Here is a 23,246-nt window from a genome sequence, read left to right as displayed (position 1 = left end):
TTGCACCAGCATTAAGGATCGGAATACGAAGAAAAACTGACAGAATAATAGTAAAGTCAGCAATCACACTAGCAATCAGTCACAGGTTATACATTAGTATAATAAGCAATATGAGAACATAATCCACTACAAATACATTTCAAGTATGTAGGAGAAACATATTACTGCATTACCTTATATAGGATTTAACCGAATTCAGTTGCGAAAGAAAACAGCAGCAATAGTTCTCAGGCTCATAAGCATCATGCAATTATCCAACTATCCGTACTCAAAGGTAGATAGAGACTTAGTGCTGTATTACCCGCCTCAGTAGAGTGGGATAAAGGGAGACTCACCCCACTTCCAGGATCGATCAATACGTTAGCAAACGCTGAGTGGATCCAGACGCTAATAGTGTACACACTCGCCCTGTGAACCTACAGTGAACACAAACGCCCAAGTGAACACTGACGCACCAGTCACACAGCTGTCTATGCTGTGACTGGGTCCCCTTAGATACACAGCGTCTCAGACGGAAGCGGGAAATCAGTTCATGGCGGGAGACTCGGAAGAAACTGTTCATGAATCGGGGGGGGGGGGGGTTGGGGGGGAAGACTACCAAGGGAGCATCTGACTCCCCACTGCTGACATCAACCCCAGGGATCTCGGCCTCATACTACCCCTGGAGCCTATGATCCCTAGGGCCTAGCGCTGGTGCACCCTAGGTGGCAGCCGTGTCAGCGACTGTTTGGTAGTCTCCTCCCAAAACAGTGCAGCTGTGTCCATGTTCCCCCTCTAAGCGGAACCGATGCCTTACCTTCTCCCTGTGCTCCGGCCACAGCCTGGTAACGTCTGCTGGACTTGCTAGTACATCCGACACAGACGCCCGCCGAAACAGCATTGTACTTGTGGGTAAGCGTTGTCGCGACCCGGTGGGGAGTTGTTGGAGCGACTCATTCTAAGGTACGTATAAGACGCTTTTAGAAAGATCGCTCAAAAAAATAGTAAGACTATAAAAATAAAAAGCTTATGGCTGCTAAAAAACCAGCAGCCCTCTTGACCATGGTCCGGCTCCTGCCGCACCAAACAAAAAACTGATTTGCTTGAGCCAGGAGGCTGGGATATATGGAAGGGCCCGTTACATGATGGGAGGCCGAAAGCTCTGACCGATTGGTACAAATCCGCTGTCGCATCATCATATCCTAATGTTATCCTGTACATAACCTGTGGACCCTGCCGGAGAAATGTATTTATATGGGATGCAGTCAATTTGCCGCAGTCGGGATACCGGCGGTCAGGATACCGACGCCAGGATCCCGACCGATGACAATGCCACCAGCTGGAATCCCGGCTAACAGGGACCTATTCCAATTCGTGGGTGTCCACGACACCCATAGAGTGGGAATAGAACCGGTGGCGAGTGCAGCAAGCCACCGAGCCCACAACGGGACACACTGCGCTTGCCACGCTGCCGGCCGGGATGCCGTTGTCGGTATATGGACGGCCAGCATCCCGGCCGTTAGCATATAATACTGAACCCATGTATATATGTATTACAAATCCATAAAATCTTGACCATCAGGTTAAGACACTACCGTATATGATGCTTATCCTCTCGCGTCTCTATGCAGTGGGTGAAATCCCAGTGTAAAAAGTTCAACAATTCCATTCTACGGAAATTACCTAAAGGGCTATCCGGTTCCAAAGATTTGTCCAGCTTTTTGTAAATAAAGTACTAGGCAGGTTTTAAGCAGGTGTAGTAGAAAACGCTGCAAAATAAGAATGCTTTAAAAAAATAGAAGCGTTAATAGTTTATTTTTATCAATTAATAAAATGCAAAGTGAATGAACAGAAGAAAAATCTAAATCAAATCAATATTCAGTGTGACCAACCTTTGCGTTCAAAACAGCGTTTTGTGTTCTTCTATTTACACTTGCAAGCAGTTTTTGAACTCGGAAAGGAGGTTGTTACAAACCTCTTGGAGAACTAACCACAGCTCTTCTGTGGATCTAGGCTTGCTCAAATCCTTCGGTCTCTTCATGTAATCCCAGACAGACTTGATGATGTTGCTGATTTGGAGCCAATCAGACACCTCCCAGATGGTATTGCAAATGGCAGCAGGTGCTCTGGACGGGTATGGGTCATTAGGTAGGCCAGATTTAGGTCGACATACGTTTTTTTATATACCTTTTTTGTTGTTGTTTTCTTCGTAAAGTGACGGGGAACCCCAATTAGTGCAGAGTGTCCCCTCGCATGGCTCCCATGCTTCGGGCAAGGTGCCTCGCTCCCCTGTGCACAGGTTACTATTCCCAATTGTAGTCCACGTGGATCGTAATAAAAAGTTGAAAAAATTAAAGAAAAAAAATGTGAAAAACCCATGTCAACCTTTTTCCATATTGACCTAGTACATGTCGACCTCGTGACCATGTCGACCTAACGCATGTCGACCAATAGTGATCGACCTAATGACTGTCGACCCAAGTCTTGTCGACCTAATGACCGTATCCCGCTCTGGACTGACAAGTCAAATGTGAAATATTTGGCTGTAACAGAAGTCAGTTTGTTCGCGGAAGGCCTGGACAGCAGTAAATAATGAGTGTCTGTAGGAAACAGTGGAGCATGTTGGAGGATCCTTGCAAGTTTGGGGCTGCATTTCAGCAATTAAGTTGGGGATTTGGTCAGGATTAATGGTGTCCTCAATGCCGAGAAATAAAGGCAGGTACTTATCCATCATGCAATACCATCAGGGAGGTGTCTGATTGTCTCCTAACTTATTCTGCAGCAGGATAACAATCCCAAACATACAGCCAATGTCATTATGAATTATCTTCAGCATAAAGAACAACAAGTAGTCCTGGACATGATGATATGCCCCCCACAGAGCCCTGACCTCAACATCATCAAGTCTGTCTGGGATTATATGAAGAGACAGAAGAATTTAAGGAAGCCTAGATCCACAGAAGATCTGTGGTTAGTTCTCCAAGATGTTTGGAACAACCTCCCTACGGAGTTCCTTCAAAAACATTGCAAATGTACCTAGAAGAATTGATGCGGTTTTGAAGGCAAAGCGTGGTCACACCAAATACTGATTTTATTTACATTTATCTTCTGTTCATTCACTTTGCATTTTGCTAATTCATAAAAATAAACTATTAACACTTCTATTTTTTAAACCATTCTTACTTTCCTCGCTGCCTAAAACTTTTGCACAATAATGTACATTTATGTAATAAAATGATCATTTCTAGTAATAATTAATACACATTCACATATTTAAGGATTAGCAATCCCTAAATAAAGAGCTAAAATACTATCACTTTGTGTTAAATAAATTATGTCTCCACACCAGTTTCATAAATTACTTTTGAGTGTTAAATCTGCAATTCACAGTGTGATTTATGGTATTACCGCCTATTATGCATATAAAATAGGATTTTAATTACCTACTGGTAAATCCTTTTCTCAAAGTCCATAAGGGATATTGGGCGCCTGCCTCTGTGCGTTGACTTTTCTGCAGGTTCTCTTTATATGGTTACCTGTTCAGCTGTTGCTGTTTTGTTGCCAGCCGTTGCTGGTCGTTTTCTGTTAGTGGTGTGCTGGTGTGTAAATCTCACCACTCTTTGTTATGTTCCTTCTCTCAAGTATGTCCTCTCTCCTTCGGGTACTGTTTTACCTATAACTGCCTGTGGGAGCGGGCATAGAAAGGAGGAGCCAGCACACCCAGTTGAAGAAATTTAAAGTGCACTGGCTCCTTCCGTCTATACCCCATCGTACTAAGTCTCCCCAATATCCCTTATGGACTACGAGAAAAGGATATACCGGTAGGTAATTAAAAATAGGATTTTAATACCTACCGGTAAATCCTTTTCTCCTAGTCCGTAGAGGATGCTGGGGACTCCAAAAGGACCATGGGGTATAGATGGGATCCGCAGGAGACATGGGCACACTATAAGACTTTGAATGGGTGTGAACTGGCTCCTCCCTCTATGCCCCTCCTCCAGACCTCAGTTATAGGAACTGTGCCCAGGGAGACGGACATTTCGAGGAAAAGGATTTATGTTAATTAAGGGTGAAAAACACACCAGCTCACACCACAACACACCGTAGAACATGGTATACAAACAATACCAGTTAACAGTATGAACTTAAAACAGCAACAAGCTGAATATAACCGGTACACAACCTTCGTGTAACAGAAACCAATAATCAACAATACAACTGCAAGTAACAGTCCGCACTGGGACGGGCGCCCAGCATCCTCTACGGACTAGGAGAAAAGGATTTACCAGTAGGTATTAAAATCCTATTTTCTCTTACGTCCTAGAGGATGCTGGGGACTCCAAAAGGACCATGGGGTCTATACCAAAGCTCCACACCGGGCGGGAGAGTGCGGACGACTCTGCAGCACTGATTGAACAAACATGAGGTCCTCATCAGCCAGGGTATCAAACTTGTAGAACTTAGCAAAAGTGTTTGAACCCGACCACGTAGCTGCTCGGCAAAGTTGGAGAGCCGAGACTCCTCGGGCAGCCGCCCAAGACGAGCCCACCTTCCTGGTAGAATGGGCTTTCACAGACTTCGGCAATGGCAATCCAGCCATAGAATGAGCATGCTGAATCGTATTACAAATCCAGCGTACAATAGTCTGCTTGGAAGCAGGATTTCCAATCTTGGGCCTAATTCTGAGTTGATCGCAGCAGCAAATATGTTAGCAGTTGGGCAAAACCATGTGCACTTCAGGGGGGACAGATATAACATGTGCAGAGAGAGAGTTAGAATTGGGTGGGGTGTATTCAAACTGAAATCTAAATTGCAGTGTAAAAATAAAGCAGCCAGTATTTACCCTGCACAGAAACAAAATAACCCACCCAAATCTAACTCTCTCTGCAAATGTTATATCTGCCCCCCCTGCAGTGCACATGGTTTTGCCCAATTGCTAACAAACTTGCTGCTGCGATCAACTCATAATTACCCCCCTTGTTGGAAGCATACAGGACAAACAGAGCCTCTGTTTTCCTAATACGAGCCGTTCTGGCGACATCAATTTCCAAAGCTCTTGCGACATCAATAGATCTTGGCACCGCCACGGCATCCGTAGCCACAGGCACCACAATAGGTTGATTTATGTGAAACAAAGAAACCACCTTCGGCAGAAATTGTTGACGAGTCCTCAATTCCGCTCTATCCACATGGAAAATCAAATAGGGGCTCTTGTGAGACAAAGCCGCCAATTCCGACACCCGTCACACCAAGACACATACTTTATCCAAATACGGTGATAATGCTTCGCCATGACCTCCTTTCTAGCTTTAAGGAGAGTGGGGATGACTTCCCCGGGAATACCCTTTCGAGCTAGAATTTTGCATTCAACCTCCACGCCATCATATGCTGCCGCGGTAAGTCCTGGAAGACGCATGGCCCCTGCAGTAACAGAACCTCTCTGAGAGGTAGAGGCCAGGGATCTTCTACGATCAATTCCAGAAGATCTGGATACCAGGCCCTCCGTGGCCAATCCGGAACGATGAGTACCGCCTGAACCCTTGTTCTTCTTATGATCCTCAACACTTTTGGAATGAGTGGAAGTGGAGGGAACACATATACCGACTGAAACACCCACTGGCTTGAGGGTCCCTTGACCTGGAACAATATCTCAGAAGCTTCTTGTTGAGGCAAGACGCCATCATGTCTATTTGAGGAATTCCCCAACGACTTGTTACTTCTGCAAAAACCTCTTGATGAAGTCCCCACTCTCCTGGATGGAGATCGAGTCTGCTTCCCAGTTGTCTACGCCCGGAAGGAAGACCGCCGACAGAGCGCTCACGTGCTTTTCTGCCCAGCGGAGAACTTTTGTGGCCTGCGCCATCGCAGCTATGCTCTTTGTTACGCCCTGGTGGTTTATGTACGCCACCGCTGTTACGTTGTCCGACTGAATCAGGACAGGTAGACCTCGAAGAAAGTGTTTCGCTTGCAGAAGACCGTTGTAAATGGCTCTCAATTCCAGAACATTTATGTGCAGACAAGCTTCCTGGCTTAACCATTTTCCCTGGAAATTTTTTCCTTGTGTGACTGCTCCCCAGCCTCGGAGACTTGTATCCGTGGTCAGCAGGACCCAATCCTGGATCCCGAACCTGCGTCCCTCCAGGTCGTATGAACTTTGAAGCCACCACAGGAGAGATATTCTGGTCCTGGAAGATAGACTTATTTTCCGGTGCATGTGCAGGTGAGACCCGGACCACTTGTCCAACAGGTCACACTGAAATACCCGGGCATGAAACCTGCCAAACGGAATGGCTTCGTGAGCTGCCACCATCTTGCCCAGCACCTGAGTGCATTGATGAATCGATACCCTTGCCGGTTTCAGAATCTCCTTGACCATGGTCTGGATTTCCAGAGCTTTTTCCTCTGGGAGAAATACTCTCTGCAGTTCCGTGTCCAGAATCATGCCCAGGAAAGACAGCCGAGTTGGCGGAATCAACTGTGATTTTGGCAAATTTAGAATCCAACCATGTTGTTGCAGAATAGTCAGGGAGAGTGCCACGTTTCTTAGCAACTGTTCCTTTGATCTCGCCTTTATCAGGAGATCGTCCAAGTTCGGGATAATTGTGACACCCTGCATGCGTAGGAGTACCATAATTTCCGCCATTACTTTGGTGAAGAGCCTCGGGGCCGTGGAAAGACCAAACGGCAACGTCTGAAAATAAGAATTTACTCACCGGTAATTCTATTTCTCGTAGTCCGTAGTGGATGCTGGGAACTCCGTAAGGACCATGGGGAATAGACGGGCTCCGCAGGAGACTGGGTACTCTAAAGAAGAGATTAGGTACTATCTGGTGTGCACTGGCTCCTCCCTCTATGCCCCTCCTCCAGACCTCAGTTAGGGAAACTGTGCCCGGAAGAGCTGACATTACAAGGAAAGGATTTTTGGAATCCAGGGTAAGACTCATACCAGCCACACCAATCACACCGTACAACTTGTGATAACCTTACCCAGTTAACAGTATGAACAACAACTGAGCCTCACTCAACGGATGGCTCATAACAATAACCCTTATTTAAGCAATAACTATATACACGTATTGCAGAAAGTCCGCACTTGGGACGGGCGCCCAGCATCCACTACGGACTACGAGAAATAGAATTACCGGTGAGTAAATTTTTATTTTCTCTGACGTCTTAGTGGATGCTGGGAACTCCGTAAGGACCATGGGGATTATACCAAAGCTCCCAAACAGGCGGGAGAGTGCGGATGACTCTGCAGCACCGAATGAGCAAACACAAGGTCCTCCTCAGCCAGGGTATCAAATTTGTAGAACTTTGCAAACGTATTTGAACCAGACCAAGTAGCCGCTCGGCAAAGCTGTAAAGCCGAGACACCTCGGGCAGCCGCCCAAGAAGAGCCCACCTTCCTTGTGGAATGGGCTTTTACTGATTTTGGATGCTGCAATCCAGCCGCAGAATGAGCCAGCTGAATCGTGCTACAGATCCAGCGAGCAATAGTTTGCTTTGAAGCAGGAGCACCCAGCTTGTTGGGTGCATGCAGGATAAACAGCGAGTCAGTCTTCCTGACTCCAGCCGTTCTGGAAACATATATTTTCAAAGCCCTGACTACGTCCAGCAACTTGGAGTCCTCCAAGTCCCGAGTAGCCGCAGGCACCACAATAGGTTGGTTCAAATGAAACGATGATACCACCTTTGGGAGAAATTGGGGACGAGTCCTCAATTCTGCCCTGTCCATATGGAAGATCAGATATGGGCTTTTACATGACAAAGCCGCCAATTCCGACACACGCCTAGCCGATGCTAAGGCCAACAGCATGACCACTTTCCACGTGAGATACTTTAGTTCCACGGTCTTAAGTGGCTCAAACCAGTGGGATTTCAGGAAATCCAACACAACGTTAAGAAACCAGGGTGCCACTGGTGGCACAAAAGGGGGCTGAATATGCAGCACTCCCTTAACAAACGTCTGAACCTCAGGCAGTGAAGCCAGTTCTTTTTTAAAGAAAATGGATAGGGCCGAAATCTGGACCTTTATGGACCCCAATTTTAGGCCCATAGTCACCCCTGATTGTAGGAAGTGCAGGAATCGACCCAGCTGGAATTCCTCTGTAGGGGCCTTCCTGGCCTCACACCAAGCAACATATTTTCGCCATATACGGTGATAATGCTTTGCTGTCACGTCCTTCCTAGCCTTTATCAGCGTAGGAATAACTTCATCCGGAATGCTTTTTTCCGCTAGGATCCGGCGTTCAACCGCCATGCCGTCAAACGCAGCCGCGGTAAGTCTTGGAACAGACAGGGCCCTTGTTGCAGCAGGTCCTGTCTGAGAGGCAGAGGCCATGGGTCCTCTGTGCGCATTTCTTGCAGTTCCGGGTACCAAGTCCTTCTTGGCCAATCCGGAACAATGAGTATTGTTCTTATTTCTCTCTTCCTTACTATTCTCAGTACCTTGGGTATGAGAGGAAGAGGAGGAAACACATATACCGACTGGTACACCCACGGTGTCACTAGGGCGTCCACAGCTATCGCCTGAGGTTCCCTTGACCTGGCGCAATATCTTTTTAGCTTTTTGTTGAGGCGGGACGCCATCATGTCCACCTGTGGCAGTTCCCATCGCTTTGCAATCTGTGTGAAGACTTCTTGATGAAGTCCCCACTCTCCCGGGTGGAGGTCGTGTCTGCTGAGGAAGTCTGCTTCCCAGTTGTCCACTTCCCGGAATGAACACTGCTGACAGTGCTTGCACGTGATTCTCCGCCCACCGAAGAATCTTTGTGGCTTCCGCCATTGCCATCCTGCTTCTTGTGCCGCCCTGGCGGTTTACATGGGCGACCGCCGTGATGTTGTCTGACTGAATCAGCACTGGCCGGTTTCGAAGCAGGGGCTCTGCTTGACTCAGGACGTTGTAAATGGCCCTTAGTTCCAGTATATTTATGTGTAGAGAAGTCTCCAGACTTGACCACAGCCCTTGGAAGTTTCTTCCCTGAGTGACTGCCCCCATCCTCGGAGGCTTTCATCCGTGGTCACCAGGACCCAGTCCTGTATGCCAAACCTGCGGCCCTCAAGAAGGTGAGCACTCTGCAGCCACCACAGAAGACACACCCTGGCCCTTGGGGACAGGGTGATCAGCCGATGCATCTGAAGATGCGATCCGGACCACTTGTCCAACAGATCCCACTGAAAGATCCTTGCATGGAACCTGCCGAAGGGAATGGCTTCGTATGAAGCCACCATCTTTCCCAGGACTCGCGTGCAGTGATGCACCGATACCTGTTTTGGTTTCAGGAGGTCCCTTGAGGTAACGGCGGGGGGGAGTCGCTTCGAATTCCAGCTTGTATCCCTGAGATACAATTTGTACAGCCCAGAGATCCACCTGTGAGCGAACCCACTGGTTGCTGAAGTTTCGGAGACGCGTCCCCACCCGCCTGTGGAGCCCCAACGTCATGCGGTGGACTTAGTGGAAGCAGGGGAGGACTTTTGTTCCTGGGAACTGGCTGCATGGTGCAGCTTCTTACCTCTACCCCTGCCTCTGGCAAGAAAGGATGCGCCCCTGACCCTCTTGCCTTTCTGAGAACGAAAGGACTGCATTTGATAATACGGTGCTTTCTTAGGCTGTGAGGAAACCTGAGGCAAGAAAGTCGACTTTTCAGCTGTCGCTGTGGACACGAGGTCCGATAGACCGTCCCCAAACAATTCCTCACCCTTATAAGGCAAAACCTCCATGTGTTTTTTAGAATCAGCATCTCCTGTCCATTGCCGAGTCCATAAGACCCTCCTGGCAGAAATGGACATAGCATTAATTCTAGAGCCCAGCAGGCAAATGTCCCTCTGAGCATCCCGTATATATAAGACGACGTCTTTTATATGGCCCAGGGTTAGCAAAACAGTATCCCTGTCGAGGGAATCTATGTCGTCTGACAGAGTATCTGTCCATGCTGCTACAGCACTACACATCCAGGCTGAAGCAATAGCAGGTCTCAGTAGAGTACCAGAGTGTGTATACACTGACTTCAGGATAGCTTCCTGCTTTCTATCCGCAGGCTCCTTTAGGGCGGCCGTATCCTGAGACGGCAGGGCCACCTTTTTAGATAAGCGTGTCAGCGCCTTGTCCACCCTAGGGGATGTTTCCCAACGTAACTTGTCCGTTGGCGGGAAAGGGTACGCCATCAGTAACCTCTTAGAAATCACTAGTTTCCTATCAGGGGAACTCCACGCTTCTTCACATAATTCATTTAATTCATCAGATGGGGGAAAAGTCACGGGCTGCTTTTTCTCCCCAAACATATAAACCCTCTTGGTATTAACAGGGTTAATCTCAGAAATGTGTAATACATCTTTCATTGCAATAATCATGTATCGGATGGCCTTGGTCATTTTAGACTGTAAATGTGCCTCATCATCGTCGACACTTGAGTCGGACTCCGTGTCGACATCTGTGTCAACCATCTGAGATAGAGGGCGTTTAAGGGCCCCTGACGGTTTCTGAGTCGCCTGGGCAGGCGCGGGCGGAGACCCCGGCTGTCCCAAGGCTGCAGCGTCATCAAACCTTTTATGTAAGGAGCTTACATTGTCGTTTAAGACCTTCCACATATCCATCCAATCAGGTGTCGGCCCCGACGGGGGCGACACCACACTTATCTGCCCTTGCTCCGCCTCCACGTAACCCTCCTCATCAAACATGTCGACACAGCCATACCGACACACCACACACACACACACACACAGGGAATGCTCAGACTGAGGACAGGACCCCACAAAGTCCTTTGGGGAGACAGAGAGAGAGTATGCCAGCACACACCACAGCGCTATATAACACAGGGATTTTCACTTATAATAAGTGATTACCCAATAGCTGCCTTATATGTTTTATTTGCGCCTAAATTTATGTGCCCCCCCTCTCTTTTTTACCCTTCTTGTACCTGGATACTGCAGGGGAGAGCCTGGGGAGCTGCTTCCAGCGGAGCTGTGAAGAGAAAATGGCACTGGTGTGCTGAGGAAGAAGGCCCCGCCCCCTCAGTGGCGGGCTTCTATCCCGCTTTCTGTGTAAAAAAATGGCGGGGTTTTGTACATATATACAGTGGCAGACTGTATATATGTATTTTTATTGCCAAAAGGTACTTCAATTGCTGCCCAGGGCGCCCCCGCCCCCCCCCCCCCCCCCCCCCCAGCGCCCTGCACCCTACAGTGACCGGAGTGTGTAAGTGTGCTGGGAGCAATGGCGCATAGCTGCGGTGCTGTGCGCTACCTTAAATGAAGACAGGAGTCTTCTGCCGCCGATTTCGTCGTCTTCAAGCTTCTGTTCTTCTGGCTTTGCGAGGGGGATGTCGGCGCGGCTCCGGGAACGGACGATCGAGGACAGGTGCCTGTGTTCGAACCCTCTGGAGCTAATGGTGTCCAGTAGCCTAAGAAGCACAAGCTAGCTGCAAGCAGGTAGGTTTGCTTCTCTTCCCTTAGTCCCACGTAGCAGTGAGTCTGTTGCCAGCAGAAGCTCACTGAAAATAAAAAACCTAATAATACTTTCTTTACTAGTAAGCTCAGGAGAGCCCACTAGGAGCAACCAGCTCTGGCCGGGCACAGATTCTAACTGAGGTCTGGAGGAGGGGCATAGAGGGAGGAGCCAGTGCACACCAGATAGTACCTAATCTTTTCTTTAGAGTGCCCAGACTCCTGCGGAGCCCGTCTATTCCCCATGGTCCTTACGGAGTTCCCAGCATCCACTAGGACGTCAGAGAAATTGGTAATGACAATCCTGCACCGCAAACCTCAGGAAAGCCTGATGTGGAGGATAAATTGGGACATGCAAATAGGCATCTTTTATGTTGACTGACGCCATAAAATCCCCCCCTTCCAGACTGGAGATCACTGCTTGAAGAGATTCCATCTTGAACTTGAAAGTTTTCAAATACAGATTGAGGGATTTTAGGTTCAGGATGGGTCTGACCGAGCCATCCGGCTTTGGTACGACAAAGAGGCTCAAATAAAACCCTTCTCCCCGTTGAGACGGGGGTACCGTGACAATGACACGCTGTTGACACAGCTTTTGTATGGCAGTACTCACTACTTCCCTTTCTGGGATAGAAACTGGCAAGGCTGGTTTGAAAAATCGGTGGGGGGGCACCTCCTGAAACTCCAGTTTGTACCCTTGGGACACTATGTCTAACACCCAAGGATCCAGACCTGAGTGAAACCAGACCTGACTGAAGAGTTGGAGACGCGCCCCCACCGGTACGGACTCCCGTAGGGGAGCCCCAGCGTCATGCGGTGGACTTGGCAGACGCCGGGGAGGACTTCTGGTCCTGGGAGCCTGACACAGCAGGCGACCTTTTTCCCCTTCCTCTACCTTTAGAGGCAAGGAAGGAGGACCCTCGTCCTTTTTTGTATTTATTAGGCCGAAAGGACTGCATCTGATAATGGGGTGTTTTTTTCTGTTGTGCCGGAACATAAGGAAGAAAGAACGATTTACCCGCTGTAGCAGTAGACACCAGGTCAGCGAGGCCGTCACCAAACAAGACACTACCTTTATATGGGAGTGCTTCCATCAATTTCTTAGAGTTGGCATCAGCATTCCATTGATGAATCCACAGCGCTCTCCTGGCCGAGACTGCCATGGCATTGGCCCTTGAGCCCAATATCCCTCGCCGCATCCTATAGGTAAGCTGCAGCGTCCCTGATATAACCGAGAGTCAAAAGAATGTTCTCCCTATCTAGGGTATCCATGTCAGATGCCAAATTATCAGCCCACTTACCAATAGCACTACTCACCCATGCCAACGCCACGGCAGGTCTGAGCAGTGCACCCGTAGTGACATAAATGGACTTTAAGATCGTTTCCTGCTTACGATCCGCAGGGTTCTTAAGGGCAGCAGTGTCGGGAGACGGAAGCGCCACCTTCTTGGACAGCCGTGATAGAGCCTTGTCCACATTGGGAGAGGACTCCCTCTTTTCCCTGTCGTCAGAAGGGAAAGGATAAGCCATTAGAATTCTTTTGGGAATCTGCCACCTTTTATCAGGAGATTCCCAAGCTTTTTCACAAAGAGCGTTCAGTTCACGAGAGGGGGGAAACGTCACCTCCGGCTTCTTTCCCTTATACCAACAAACCCTCGTATCTGGAACAGCAGGCACTTCAGAAATATGTAAAACATATTTAATTGCCACAATCATGTACTGAATACTCTTAACCAATTTTGGATGTAAACTGGCCTCACTATAGTCGACACTGGACTCAGAGTCCGTGTCGGTATCTGAATCCGCCATCTGGGTAAAAGAACGCTTTTGTGACCCCGAGGGAGCCTGCACCTGCGACAAAGTGTGGATATTCTCCACGTTTGTGTCTGAGAATCAGATTTATCCAGCCTTTTAGTTAACAAAGCCACATTTGCATTCAATGCACTCAACACATTCACCCAATCAGCAGTCGGCGGTGCCGACAGAGTCACTCCCAACTCCTTATCTGCGCCCCCAGCAACTTCCTCCGGGGAGGAGCACTCAGCCTCAGACATGTCGACAAACACGTACCGACACGCACAAACACACTGGCTATAGGGGACAGACCCACAGGGAAGCATGTTAGAGAAACACAGAGGGAGTGTACCAGCTCACACCCCAGCGCCTCTTACAGTACTGTAAACAAATCTCAGATGTCAGCGCTGTTCATAAAAAGGTTTAATAGCACCAATTTTCTGTCCCCCCCCCCCCCCCCCCCCGTTTTGCTCCCTGTTACTTGTTTAGGCGAGTGGAGGTCCAGGCCAGCGTTCTCTGTCGCCTGTAAAGAGAAAATGGCGCTGGTAAGCTGTGGGAGCTATGCCACGCCCCCTCAACGGCACGCTGTAGTCCCGCTCAAAATCTCAATATTTATACTGGCGAGGGTTATAATTTAGTGCCTAGGCCCTTATAATATATATGCTTTTGCCAGTTAGCCTCCAGTAACATGCTGCCCAGGGCGCCCCCCCCTGCAAGTGCCGTTGGAAGTGTGTATGGGAGCATGGCGCGCAGCGCGACCGCTGCGCGGTACCTCGTTACTGAAGTCTTCTGCCGTCACTAAAGTCTTCTGTACTTCTGTATACTCACCCGGCTTCTTTCTTCTGGCTTCTGTGAGGGGGTGACGGCGTGGCTCCGGGAACAAGCAGCTAGGCGAACCAAGTGATCGAACCCTGTGGAGTTAATGTTGTCCAGTAGCCTAAGAAGCAGAGCCTTTGAACTAAGAAGAAGTAGGTCTGACTTCTCTCCCCTCAGTCCCACGATGCAGGGAGCCTGTAGCCAGCAGATCTCCCTGAAAATAAAAAACCTAACAAAAGTCTTTTCAGAGAAACTCAGGAGAGCTCCCCTAGTGTGTGTCCAGTCTCTCTGGGCACAGAATCTAACTGAGGTCTGGGGGAGGGGCATAGAGGGAGGAGCCAGTTCACACCCATTCAAAGTCTTATAGTGTGCCCATGTCTCCTGCGGATCCCGTCTGTACCCCATGGTCCTTTTGGAGTCCCCAGCATCCTCTAGGACGTAAGAGAAATACTATTTTCTCTAGCATCCATAAGGGATATTGGGGAGACTTAGTACGATAGGGACGTCCCAAAGCTTCCAGAACGGGAGAGAATGTGCGGAGACGTCTGCAGCACCGCCTGCCCAAACTGGGAATCCTCTTTGGCCAGGGTATCAAACCTGTACAACTTTACAAAAGTGTTCTTCCCTGACCAGGTAGCAGCTCGGCATAGTTACAAGGCCGAGACATCATGTCAGCAGCCCAGGAAGACCCCACCGATCTCGTAAAGTGGGCCTTCAGAGACTTAGGAACAGGTAAGGCTGCCGACACATAGGCCTGTTGTATAGTAAGTTGAAGCCAACGCGCAATGGACTGCTTGGAAGCAGGGCAACCCTTTTTCTGCGCATCACAGAGCACGAACAAGGAATCCGTCTTTCTGATTCAAGCCGTTCTCTTGACATAGATCTTCAAGGCTCGCACAGCATCCAATGCCTCCAGAGGAGCAGAAGTGCCAGAACTTTACGGACCATAATAGGCTGATCCAAATGGAACGCAGAGATGACCTTCGGCAGGAACTGCTGCCTAGTCCTGAGCTCTGCTCTGTCCTCATAAAAGACCAAGTAGGGGCTTACACACGATAAGGCCCAAATTCTGAGACATGTCGAGCAGAAGCGAGGGCCAGTAACATCACAGTCTTCCACGTGAGGTACTTGTCTTCCACAGTCATCAGAGGTTCAAACCAGGAGGACTGTAAAAATTCCAACACTACATTCAAATGCCAGGGTGCCGTGGGCGGCACAAAGGGAGGTTGTATATGAAGTACCCCTTGCAAGAAGGTCTGAACTTCTGGCAACACTGCCAATTTCTTCTGGAAGAAAATTGAGAGAGCTGAAATCTGGACCTTAATGGAACCCAGACACAAGCATGCAGGAAACATAGGAAACATCCCAAGGCAGATACGTGCGTTCCTCGCACCAAGTGATAAATCTTCTAGAGATATGATGATAGTGTTTTGATGTCACAGGTTTCCTGGCCTGAACCATGCTAGCAATCACCTTTTTGGAAAGGCCTTTGTGAGTTAGGATGTTCACTCAATCTCCATGCAGTCAAACGAAGTCGCTGTAAGTACAAGTAGACGAACGGTCCTTGTTGAAGAAGATCACTTCTCAGTGGCAGAGGCCAACAGTCTTCGACTGACATGTCCAGAAGAGTCGCGTACCAAGCCCTCCGAGACTAATCTGGAGCAATCAGAATTGCCTGGACTCTGATTCCTGATTCGCTTGAGCACCCTTGGGAGCAATGGAATCAGAGTAAACCGGTAGACCAGCCGTTAAGGCCATGGCGATGTTAAAGCATCTATTGCCCTAGCCCAAGGGCCCCTGGTTCATGAGCAATACCAACAAAGCTTCCTGTTGAGTCGAGAAGCCATTATGTCTATTTGTGGGCAACCCCACTTGTCGGTGATCTGCTGAGACACCTGACGGTGAAGCCCCCACTCTCCCGGGTGGAGATCGTGACGACTCAGGAAGTCCACTTCCCAGTTGTCCACTCCTGGAAAGAAGATTGCGGACAGAGCTTTTGCATTCTTTTTGCCCAAAGGAGTATCTTTGACACCTCTCGCATGCAGGTCCTGCTTTTTGTCCCTCCTTGTCGATTCATGTACGCCACTGCTGTGGCGTTGTCCGACTGTACCTGGATCGCGTGTTTCCCAGAGTAGAGGCCTGAAGCAGAGCTTTGTAGATCGCCCAAAGTTCCAGAATGTTGATCGGAAGGAGGGCTTCGTGGGCTGACCACCTGCCCTGGAACTGAGCCCCCAAGGTGACAGCTCCCCATCCTCTCAGACTCGCATCCGTCGTAAGGAGTATCCAATCCTGAATCCCGAAACTTCGGCCTTCCAGTAGGTTGGAGGACTGCAGCCACCACAGGAGAAAAATCCTGGCCTGAGATGACAGCCGAATTATCTGGGGCATCTGAAAATGTGATCCAGACCACTTGCTCAGGAGAAACAATTGTCCTGGCATGGAACCTTCCATACTAGATCGCCTCGTACGAGGCAACCATTTTTCCCGGATGGCTACCCGAGGAGGTTGGAGAACCATGCGGACCATCTCCTGAAGTGTTCTCACCTTGTCCTCTGGGAGTAACACTTTTTGGGCCACAGTATCCAGCAACATTCCCAGGACCAGGAGCCTCTGAGTGGGCTCCAGGTGGGACTTCTGTAAATTGAGGATCCACCCGTGGTGTGACAGAAGCTGGATAGTGCAGTCTATGTGGAGCAATAAAAGCTCCCTGGATCGTGCTTTTATCAGTAGATCGTCCAGATAAGGGACAACATTGATCCCCTGGACCCTGAGTTGGAACATCATCTCCGCAATCACCTTCGTTAACACCCTCGGATCTGTGGACAGGCCAAAGGGTAGTGCCTGGAACTGATAGTGATCGTTCAGCAGGGAAAACCTCAGGTAAGCCTGATGAGGTGGCCAAATCAGGATATGGAGATAGGCGTCTTTGATATCCATGGAGACCATGAATTCCCACTCTTCCAGGCCCGCAATCACTGCTTGCAAGGATTACATCAACTTGAAAACCTCTAGGTAAGGGTTCAAGGATTTTAGATTCAAAATGGGCCTTACTGAACCATCCAGTTTTGACACCACGAACAGGTTGGAGTAGTAATCCTGTTCCTGTTGTTGCAGCGGCACTGGAACAATGACTTGGGATTGTACCAATTTTAGGATGGCCTGTTGCAGCGTAACACCCAAAATCATCCAAAGCTAGCAAGTTTGATTTGAAAAATCGTTTGGGAGGAACACTGTCGAACTCCAGCTTGTAGCCCTGGGAAATGAGGTCCTTGACCCAGGTATCCAGGCAGTATCTTTCCCAGATGCGGTTGAAGTGACGCAGCCGAGCTACCACCTCGAGATCCTCTTGTGGTGGGTACCGTCATGCTGAGGCCTTAGTGGAAGCAGCACTGGTGCTCTCCTGAGAACTGGTGACCGCTGGTTTTCTCGTCTTACCTCTGGTGCCTCTAGCAGTGTTGGAGGCACCTCTTGCCCTAGATCTAAATCTGTTAGACCGAAAGGACTGGGTAGATGGCCCCAGGTAGGAACGCCTAACTGGCGGGGCCCCAGAGGGGAGAAATGTAGATTTCCCCGCAGCAACTTTAGAAATACACAAATCCAATTCTACCCCGAAGAGCCATTCCCCCGAAAAGGGAAGAGCCTCGACACTCCGCTTTGATTCTGCATCCGCTATCCATTGACGCAACCACAAAACCCTGCGCGCCGACACTGCCATAGCAGTGGTCCTAGCATTAATATTGCCTATCTCCTTGAGACAGTCACATAGGACACGTGCGGTGTCCTAAATGTGCTTCAGGAGAGTCACTGTAGTGACCAGGGGCATATTCCCCGGGAGGCCTTCCTGAATCTGAGTAGCCCAGGTATGAATGGCATGAGACATCCAGCAACCTGCTATGACCGGTCTTTGAGACATACCCGTTGCTGTGTAGATAGGAAGATAGAGACTACGCAGAAGTTTATCTCCAGGGTCCTTCATGGTGAAGGAGCCCGGGGCCGGCAGCACTGCCTTCTTGGATAGGCGTGAGACTGAAACGTACACAGCCGGGGGTTCTTCACAGAATTTTCTGCCTTCAGAAGCAAATGGGAAAGTGTGTAAAAACCGTTTTGACACTTGCTATTTTTTATCTGGATTTTTCCAGGCTAACTTTAATAGGTCATCTAAACTCTGCAAAATCAGGGAAAGTGACATTAGGTTTGTTCTGTGTGAAGAAAAATGACTGCCGTGACGCAGCGTCCTCTCGAGCAGTGATTCTCAACCTCGGTCCTCAAGTACCCCCAACAGTTCATGCTTTCCAGGTCACCTAGCAGTTGAACAGGTGTATTCATTACTCACTGACACATTATAAAAGACCCATAGGTGGAGCAAATTATTTCACTTGCAATCCTGTGAGGAGACCTGGAAAACATGAACTGTTGGGGGTACTTGAGGACTGAGGTTGAGAACCACTGCTCTAGAGGGAGCCTTAACACGTCCCGTATAGCCAAAATGAGGGGTTCAATACCCTGTAATAGGTTTCAATTCCTCCCCCTCCTCCAGTATTTCCTCATCTGAATCTGAGATCAAAGCAGGCAATCCACTTTTTTGTGGTCCTAAATTAGAGAGGGGTGGGGGCAGCCCTTGCAGCCAGGTCTGCAACAGCCTGCTGCAATTGTTGAGTTTTTTGAGCATTAGCAGTGAGCTGAGATGTCATTATCAGACATCACGGTTTTCATGGCACCTAGCCAGGAAGGCTCTTGACCCTACCCACCAGTCCCCTTACTGAGCTGTGAGTACTGACTACATTGTTCACATGATAATGTACCCGACGTAGGAGGAGAGAATCTGGTGTGACATACACTGCATAATCTGTGTTTTACCATGTTTACAGTAACAACACTTACATACACACAGACAAGTAATATGATAGCAAGCCTGCCCTTACTGTATATGAGAGGGAGACAGAGAGAGAAAGGAGACCAGCACACCCAAGCTAAACAGCCCCAATGAGGCTGCAAGCTGTTATATCACAGAGTAACACCGGTGTTTTGTCCTTTTCAGGACACAGATTAGAGTACAATAGCGTCTCTCCCCCTTTGCTACACCCCTGTTCCAGTTTTCCAGTGTTATCTAAGTGTCTGGAGGAGCTGTGTGTGCCAGGTGCTGCAACTGTAAGTAGAGGAAAGCGCCAAAACCCTGTTGGTCCCGCCCTAAGGAAGCACCACCCCCTGTAATGGCACTGGAGTTTCTGTAATTTTTATACTGGCAAAAAGTCTCCCCATGAGTATAAAACATCACACAAGTGCTAGTTTTACCCACCGCTGCCAGTGTATACAGGGAGGCTGTAGTGGGTCCCGTGTGCCGCCCCTGCGTTCTGCCACACCATGAACCAGGGGACACCCCTAGTGGGGCCCCCGGTTTGTACTCACCACCGATGTCACCTTCAGGCTAATGATAGGGGTGTGCAGCGTGCTGCGATTGTGACCGCCAAGGCGCAATGCCCCACTGTACAACAACCTCTCAGGACGGTGGTCCTGCAGCGGGGAAGCGGCTCTGAAACCTCGCAAGGCTGGTGACGTGCCCCCTCCCCTAACTCCCACGGTCCAGGTATGCTGTTGCCCAAACAGCATACAGAAAATAACAAAGATCGAAAGAGAGTCTGAAGAAAAACTCTGGAGCTTGCAGAGAGTGCATCCTCTCCTGAGGGCACTTTTTTCGAAACTGCCTGTGAGAGGGGGCATAGAGGGGAGGAGCCAGCACACCCAGTTGAAGAAATTTTAAGTGCTCCGGCTCCTTTGGATCCCATCGTACCAAGTCTTGCCAATATCCCTTATGGATGCTAGAGAAATAACAGTGTATTTATTATTAGGACTATATGAACAAACATAAAACATTATTCCTTAACCAAGAGATTTCTACATACAGCAGTAAATACCGATCAAAAGGATCTTTACATCAATAAAACCATGTCTAACCATGTTGCATGTTAATAACCATTTAGCAGGCTATAAAGCAGAAAAAAAAACACCAGAGATTTGTTTGTTCACCTAATAGCACTTGAATGAGATCACGATGAACGTGCAGTGGAATTACAGAAGTTGGTAACTCTTCCAGGAATAACTTCACCATGTCTGTTAGGAACAGTACATCTGCTGCTTCCAGGTCTATCCCAGAGAGATCTAAAACTAGGAGTATTGAATTAACACACATAAGGTAAGGCAGCAAACAAAGTACAAATAAAACCTCTTTGTTTCCCCCCCCGCAGACTGCATATGAAGAAAGCAAGCAAGCCAATAGAAAACGGGATTGAGTCGTTTCTCTTGGAAACTATACACTTTAAACTGTAGGTAGAACACACAAAGTTAATTTACACTACAGTCCTCCTGACGCCTCTAACAGCTGCTCTCCTCCATAGCTGCTCTTCTCTATACTGCTAACAATTTGCCTGTTACATTCAGACATTGGTGCTGTCCGTGACTCTTTCCTGTGAGCCTCCAATTTTCCTGAGGGGGAAGCTCACTGGAGGGGATCGGTATGGTATCCCGCTGCACAGGATGCCGAAGTTCAGTATACAGACATCGGTATCCTGAGCGATAGAATGCCAGCAGGGGGGCGAGTGCAACTAAACCCCTTGCGGGCTCCCTGTGCTCGCCGCGGTGTGGGCTCGATGGTAGGCTGCGAGCGTAGATTCTATTCTCCCTCTATGGATGTCGTGTGCACCCATAGAGGGGGAATCACCTACCTCGCCAGTATACCGACAGCGGTATGGTGCCCCAGTCGGGATCCCGGCATCGGTATTGTGACAGCCGGGATCCCAACGAGCGGTATACTGACCGCATACCCACTGGAGAGGGTGACAGCAAACCCTTGTACCTATCTGAAGAAGCCTGAGACTAGGGCCAGGGCATTAGAGACCTTACCCCAAGTAGATAATACTCTGTTTACCTTAAGTAAACTCCACCCAATACTAAATGTCATGATACAATTGCTCTTCTAGGAGGTGATGCATCAAACCTTCAAAAGACGGCAAGTGGTGAAGTTGTCCAAAGTAACAAGTAACAAGTTTTTGTTATTTTCTAGAATGTATTATATACACCAATCAGCTATAACATTAAAAGCACCTGCCTAATATTGTGCAGGTAACGTTCGTCCCGCCAAAATAGCTCTGACTCATTAAGGCATGGACTCCACTAGATCACCGAAGGTCTCCTGTGATATCTGGCGCCAAGACATTAACAGTAGTTCCTTTAAGTCCTGTAAATTGCAAGTTGGGGCCCCCATGGCTCAGACTTCCTTTTCAGCACATCCCACAGATACTTGATTGTTTTGAGATCTGGGGAATTTGGAGGTTTAGTCAACACCTTAAACCTGGTCATGTGTAGTACCTCACGCTATTCCTGAACAATTTTTGCAGTGAGGCAGAGTGCATTATCCTGCTGAAAAAGGCCACTACCATCAGTGAATACCACAGCCATGAAGGGTTGTACTTGGTCTGCAACAATGTTTAGAGGGGTGATATGTGACAAAGTAATATCCACATGAATACACAAGGTTTTCCAGCAGAACATTGCCCATATCATCAGGGTCTCAGCCTGCTTGGCTTCTTCCAGTAGTGCATCATGGTGCCATCTCTTCCCCAGCTAAAGGAACCACACAATGTAAAAGAAAACTTGATTCATCAAATCAGGCCACCTTCATCTAATGCTCCATGGTCCAGTTCTGATGCTCATGTGCCCACTGTAGGTACTTTTGGCTGTGTATAGGGGTCAGCACTTTGACCGGTCTGTGGCCATGCAGCCCCATACGCAGCAAGCTGCGATGGACTGTGTTCTTACACCTTTCTGAGATAGCCAACATTAACATTTTCTGCAATTTTCGCTCCAGTAGCTCTTCTGTGGGAAAGCACCAGATGGGCTAGCCTTCGCTCACCACATGCATCAATGAGCCTTATACCCTTTTGAAATCGCACAAATAACCCGATATCAACACAGGTCAGTGAGCGATGTGAAAGCACTTTGCCCGAATTAGCGGGTCGCCTGACCCGGTAATTCAACCCGGTATATAGGAAGGGTTATTCCCGAGATGAATACCGGGTCAGGCGCAGTGTGAATGGGAGCAGTGTCGATGTGACACAGCTCCCATTCACAGCAAAGGGAGAGGCGGTGCAGGAGATGAGCTCATCTCCCAGCGCCTCCTCCACCCCCCCTGCGCCCTCCCACTGCTATGGCAACCGACCTGGTATACTGCCCGGTAGGAAAGCCAGCAAAGCAGAGCAAATGCCGGATCCCACCCGGTAAGGACACGTTTCTCTTCCCGGGTGGGATCCGGCATTTGCTATCTGAAAGCGGTATTAGATACCCATGATTCTGTCACCGCTTCACTGGTTGTCCTTCCTTGGTCCACTTTTGGTAGGTACTAGCCATCTTTAAGAACGGACTGTTCCCTTGCAGCCTAATATAACCCAGCTCTTGATAGGCGCCATTGTACATGATAATCAATGATGGTTACTTCACCTTTCAGTGGTTTTAATGTTATGACTGGTCAGTGAAAAAAACTAGAATCTAATTGGCTGCTATGGACAATTTCTCCACTTGTCCTGTTTAGAAGGTCCCTCAGCCCTAAACTTCTCTTAAGTGTACAACGTAAATTGTCAAGAAAATGTAAAAACTCTTCTGAAGAATAGCTTCGGGTATCTTTAGTGTTGGATATGAGAGTCACAAACTGATGCCACTAGGATGCACCCGGATGGTGCGGATTCATTTGATATGTGACACTTGTATATTGTGTGCGCGACTGAGTTTCTAAACATGTATATGGAGTGCTACGATGCAGTGGCTGCTGCTTATTCTATGCCATGTTCCGTTGTGCACTTTATACAGACTCAGTCACACACAGATATACAAATCACATATCAAATTAATCAGCACAGTCTCCTAATAAGTCCTAGTTGCATCGCATTTTGACTAAGATGCATTTTCTACAAAAGAGATGCCCGATGCTAGCAGAGTTAGAATCGGGCAGATTGTTGCACAGGACCAGACAGCGCAGTCGTAGACTAGATGTAAGAGGACACATACAGTATGTACCCAAAAAGCAAGTAACTATGGGGCTAATGTATAAAGCCTGGAGAAGTGATAAAAGGAGTGATAAGTGGAAGGTGACAACGCACCAGCCAATCATTACGGCCTTGAAAAATGAAAGTTAGGAACTGGTTGGTGCGTTATCACTTCTTTATCAT

At 48.6% G+C, this 23,246-nt stretch overlaps 1 protein-coding gene across 4 annotated transcripts in view; it reads right to left on the bottom strand.

Annotated features, from left to right (window-relative positions):
* Nucleotides 1–23,246, bottom strand: part of PIK3R2 (phosphoinositide-3-kinase regulatory subunit 2) — a 286,357-nt gene that overhangs the window by 71,888 nt on the left and 191,223 nt on the right. For 2 of the 4 annotated variants that reach the window (XM_063916022.1, XM_063916037.1), the window contains one exon: nucleotides 20,056–20,187. In XM_063916022.1, coding sequence (XP_063772092.1) covers nucleotides 20,056–20,187 — 132 coding nt within the window. Of the gene's footprint in view, nucleotides 1–20,055; nucleotides 20,194–23,246 lie in introns of all 4 variants that reach the window. The other 2 variants (XM_063916013.1, XM_063916029.1) reach the window with 1 other exon arrangement.

The sequence above is a fragment of the Pseudophryne corroboree genome, chromosome 1, assembly GCF_028390025.1.
Source record: "Pseudophryne corroboree isolate aPseCor3 chromosome 1, aPseCor3.hap2, whole genome shotgun sequence".
NCBI lineage: Eukaryota > Metazoa > Chordata > Amphibia > Anura > Myobatrachidae > Pseudophryne > Pseudophryne corroboree.
This window is presented reverse-complemented; position numbering and strand designations above follow the sequence as displayed.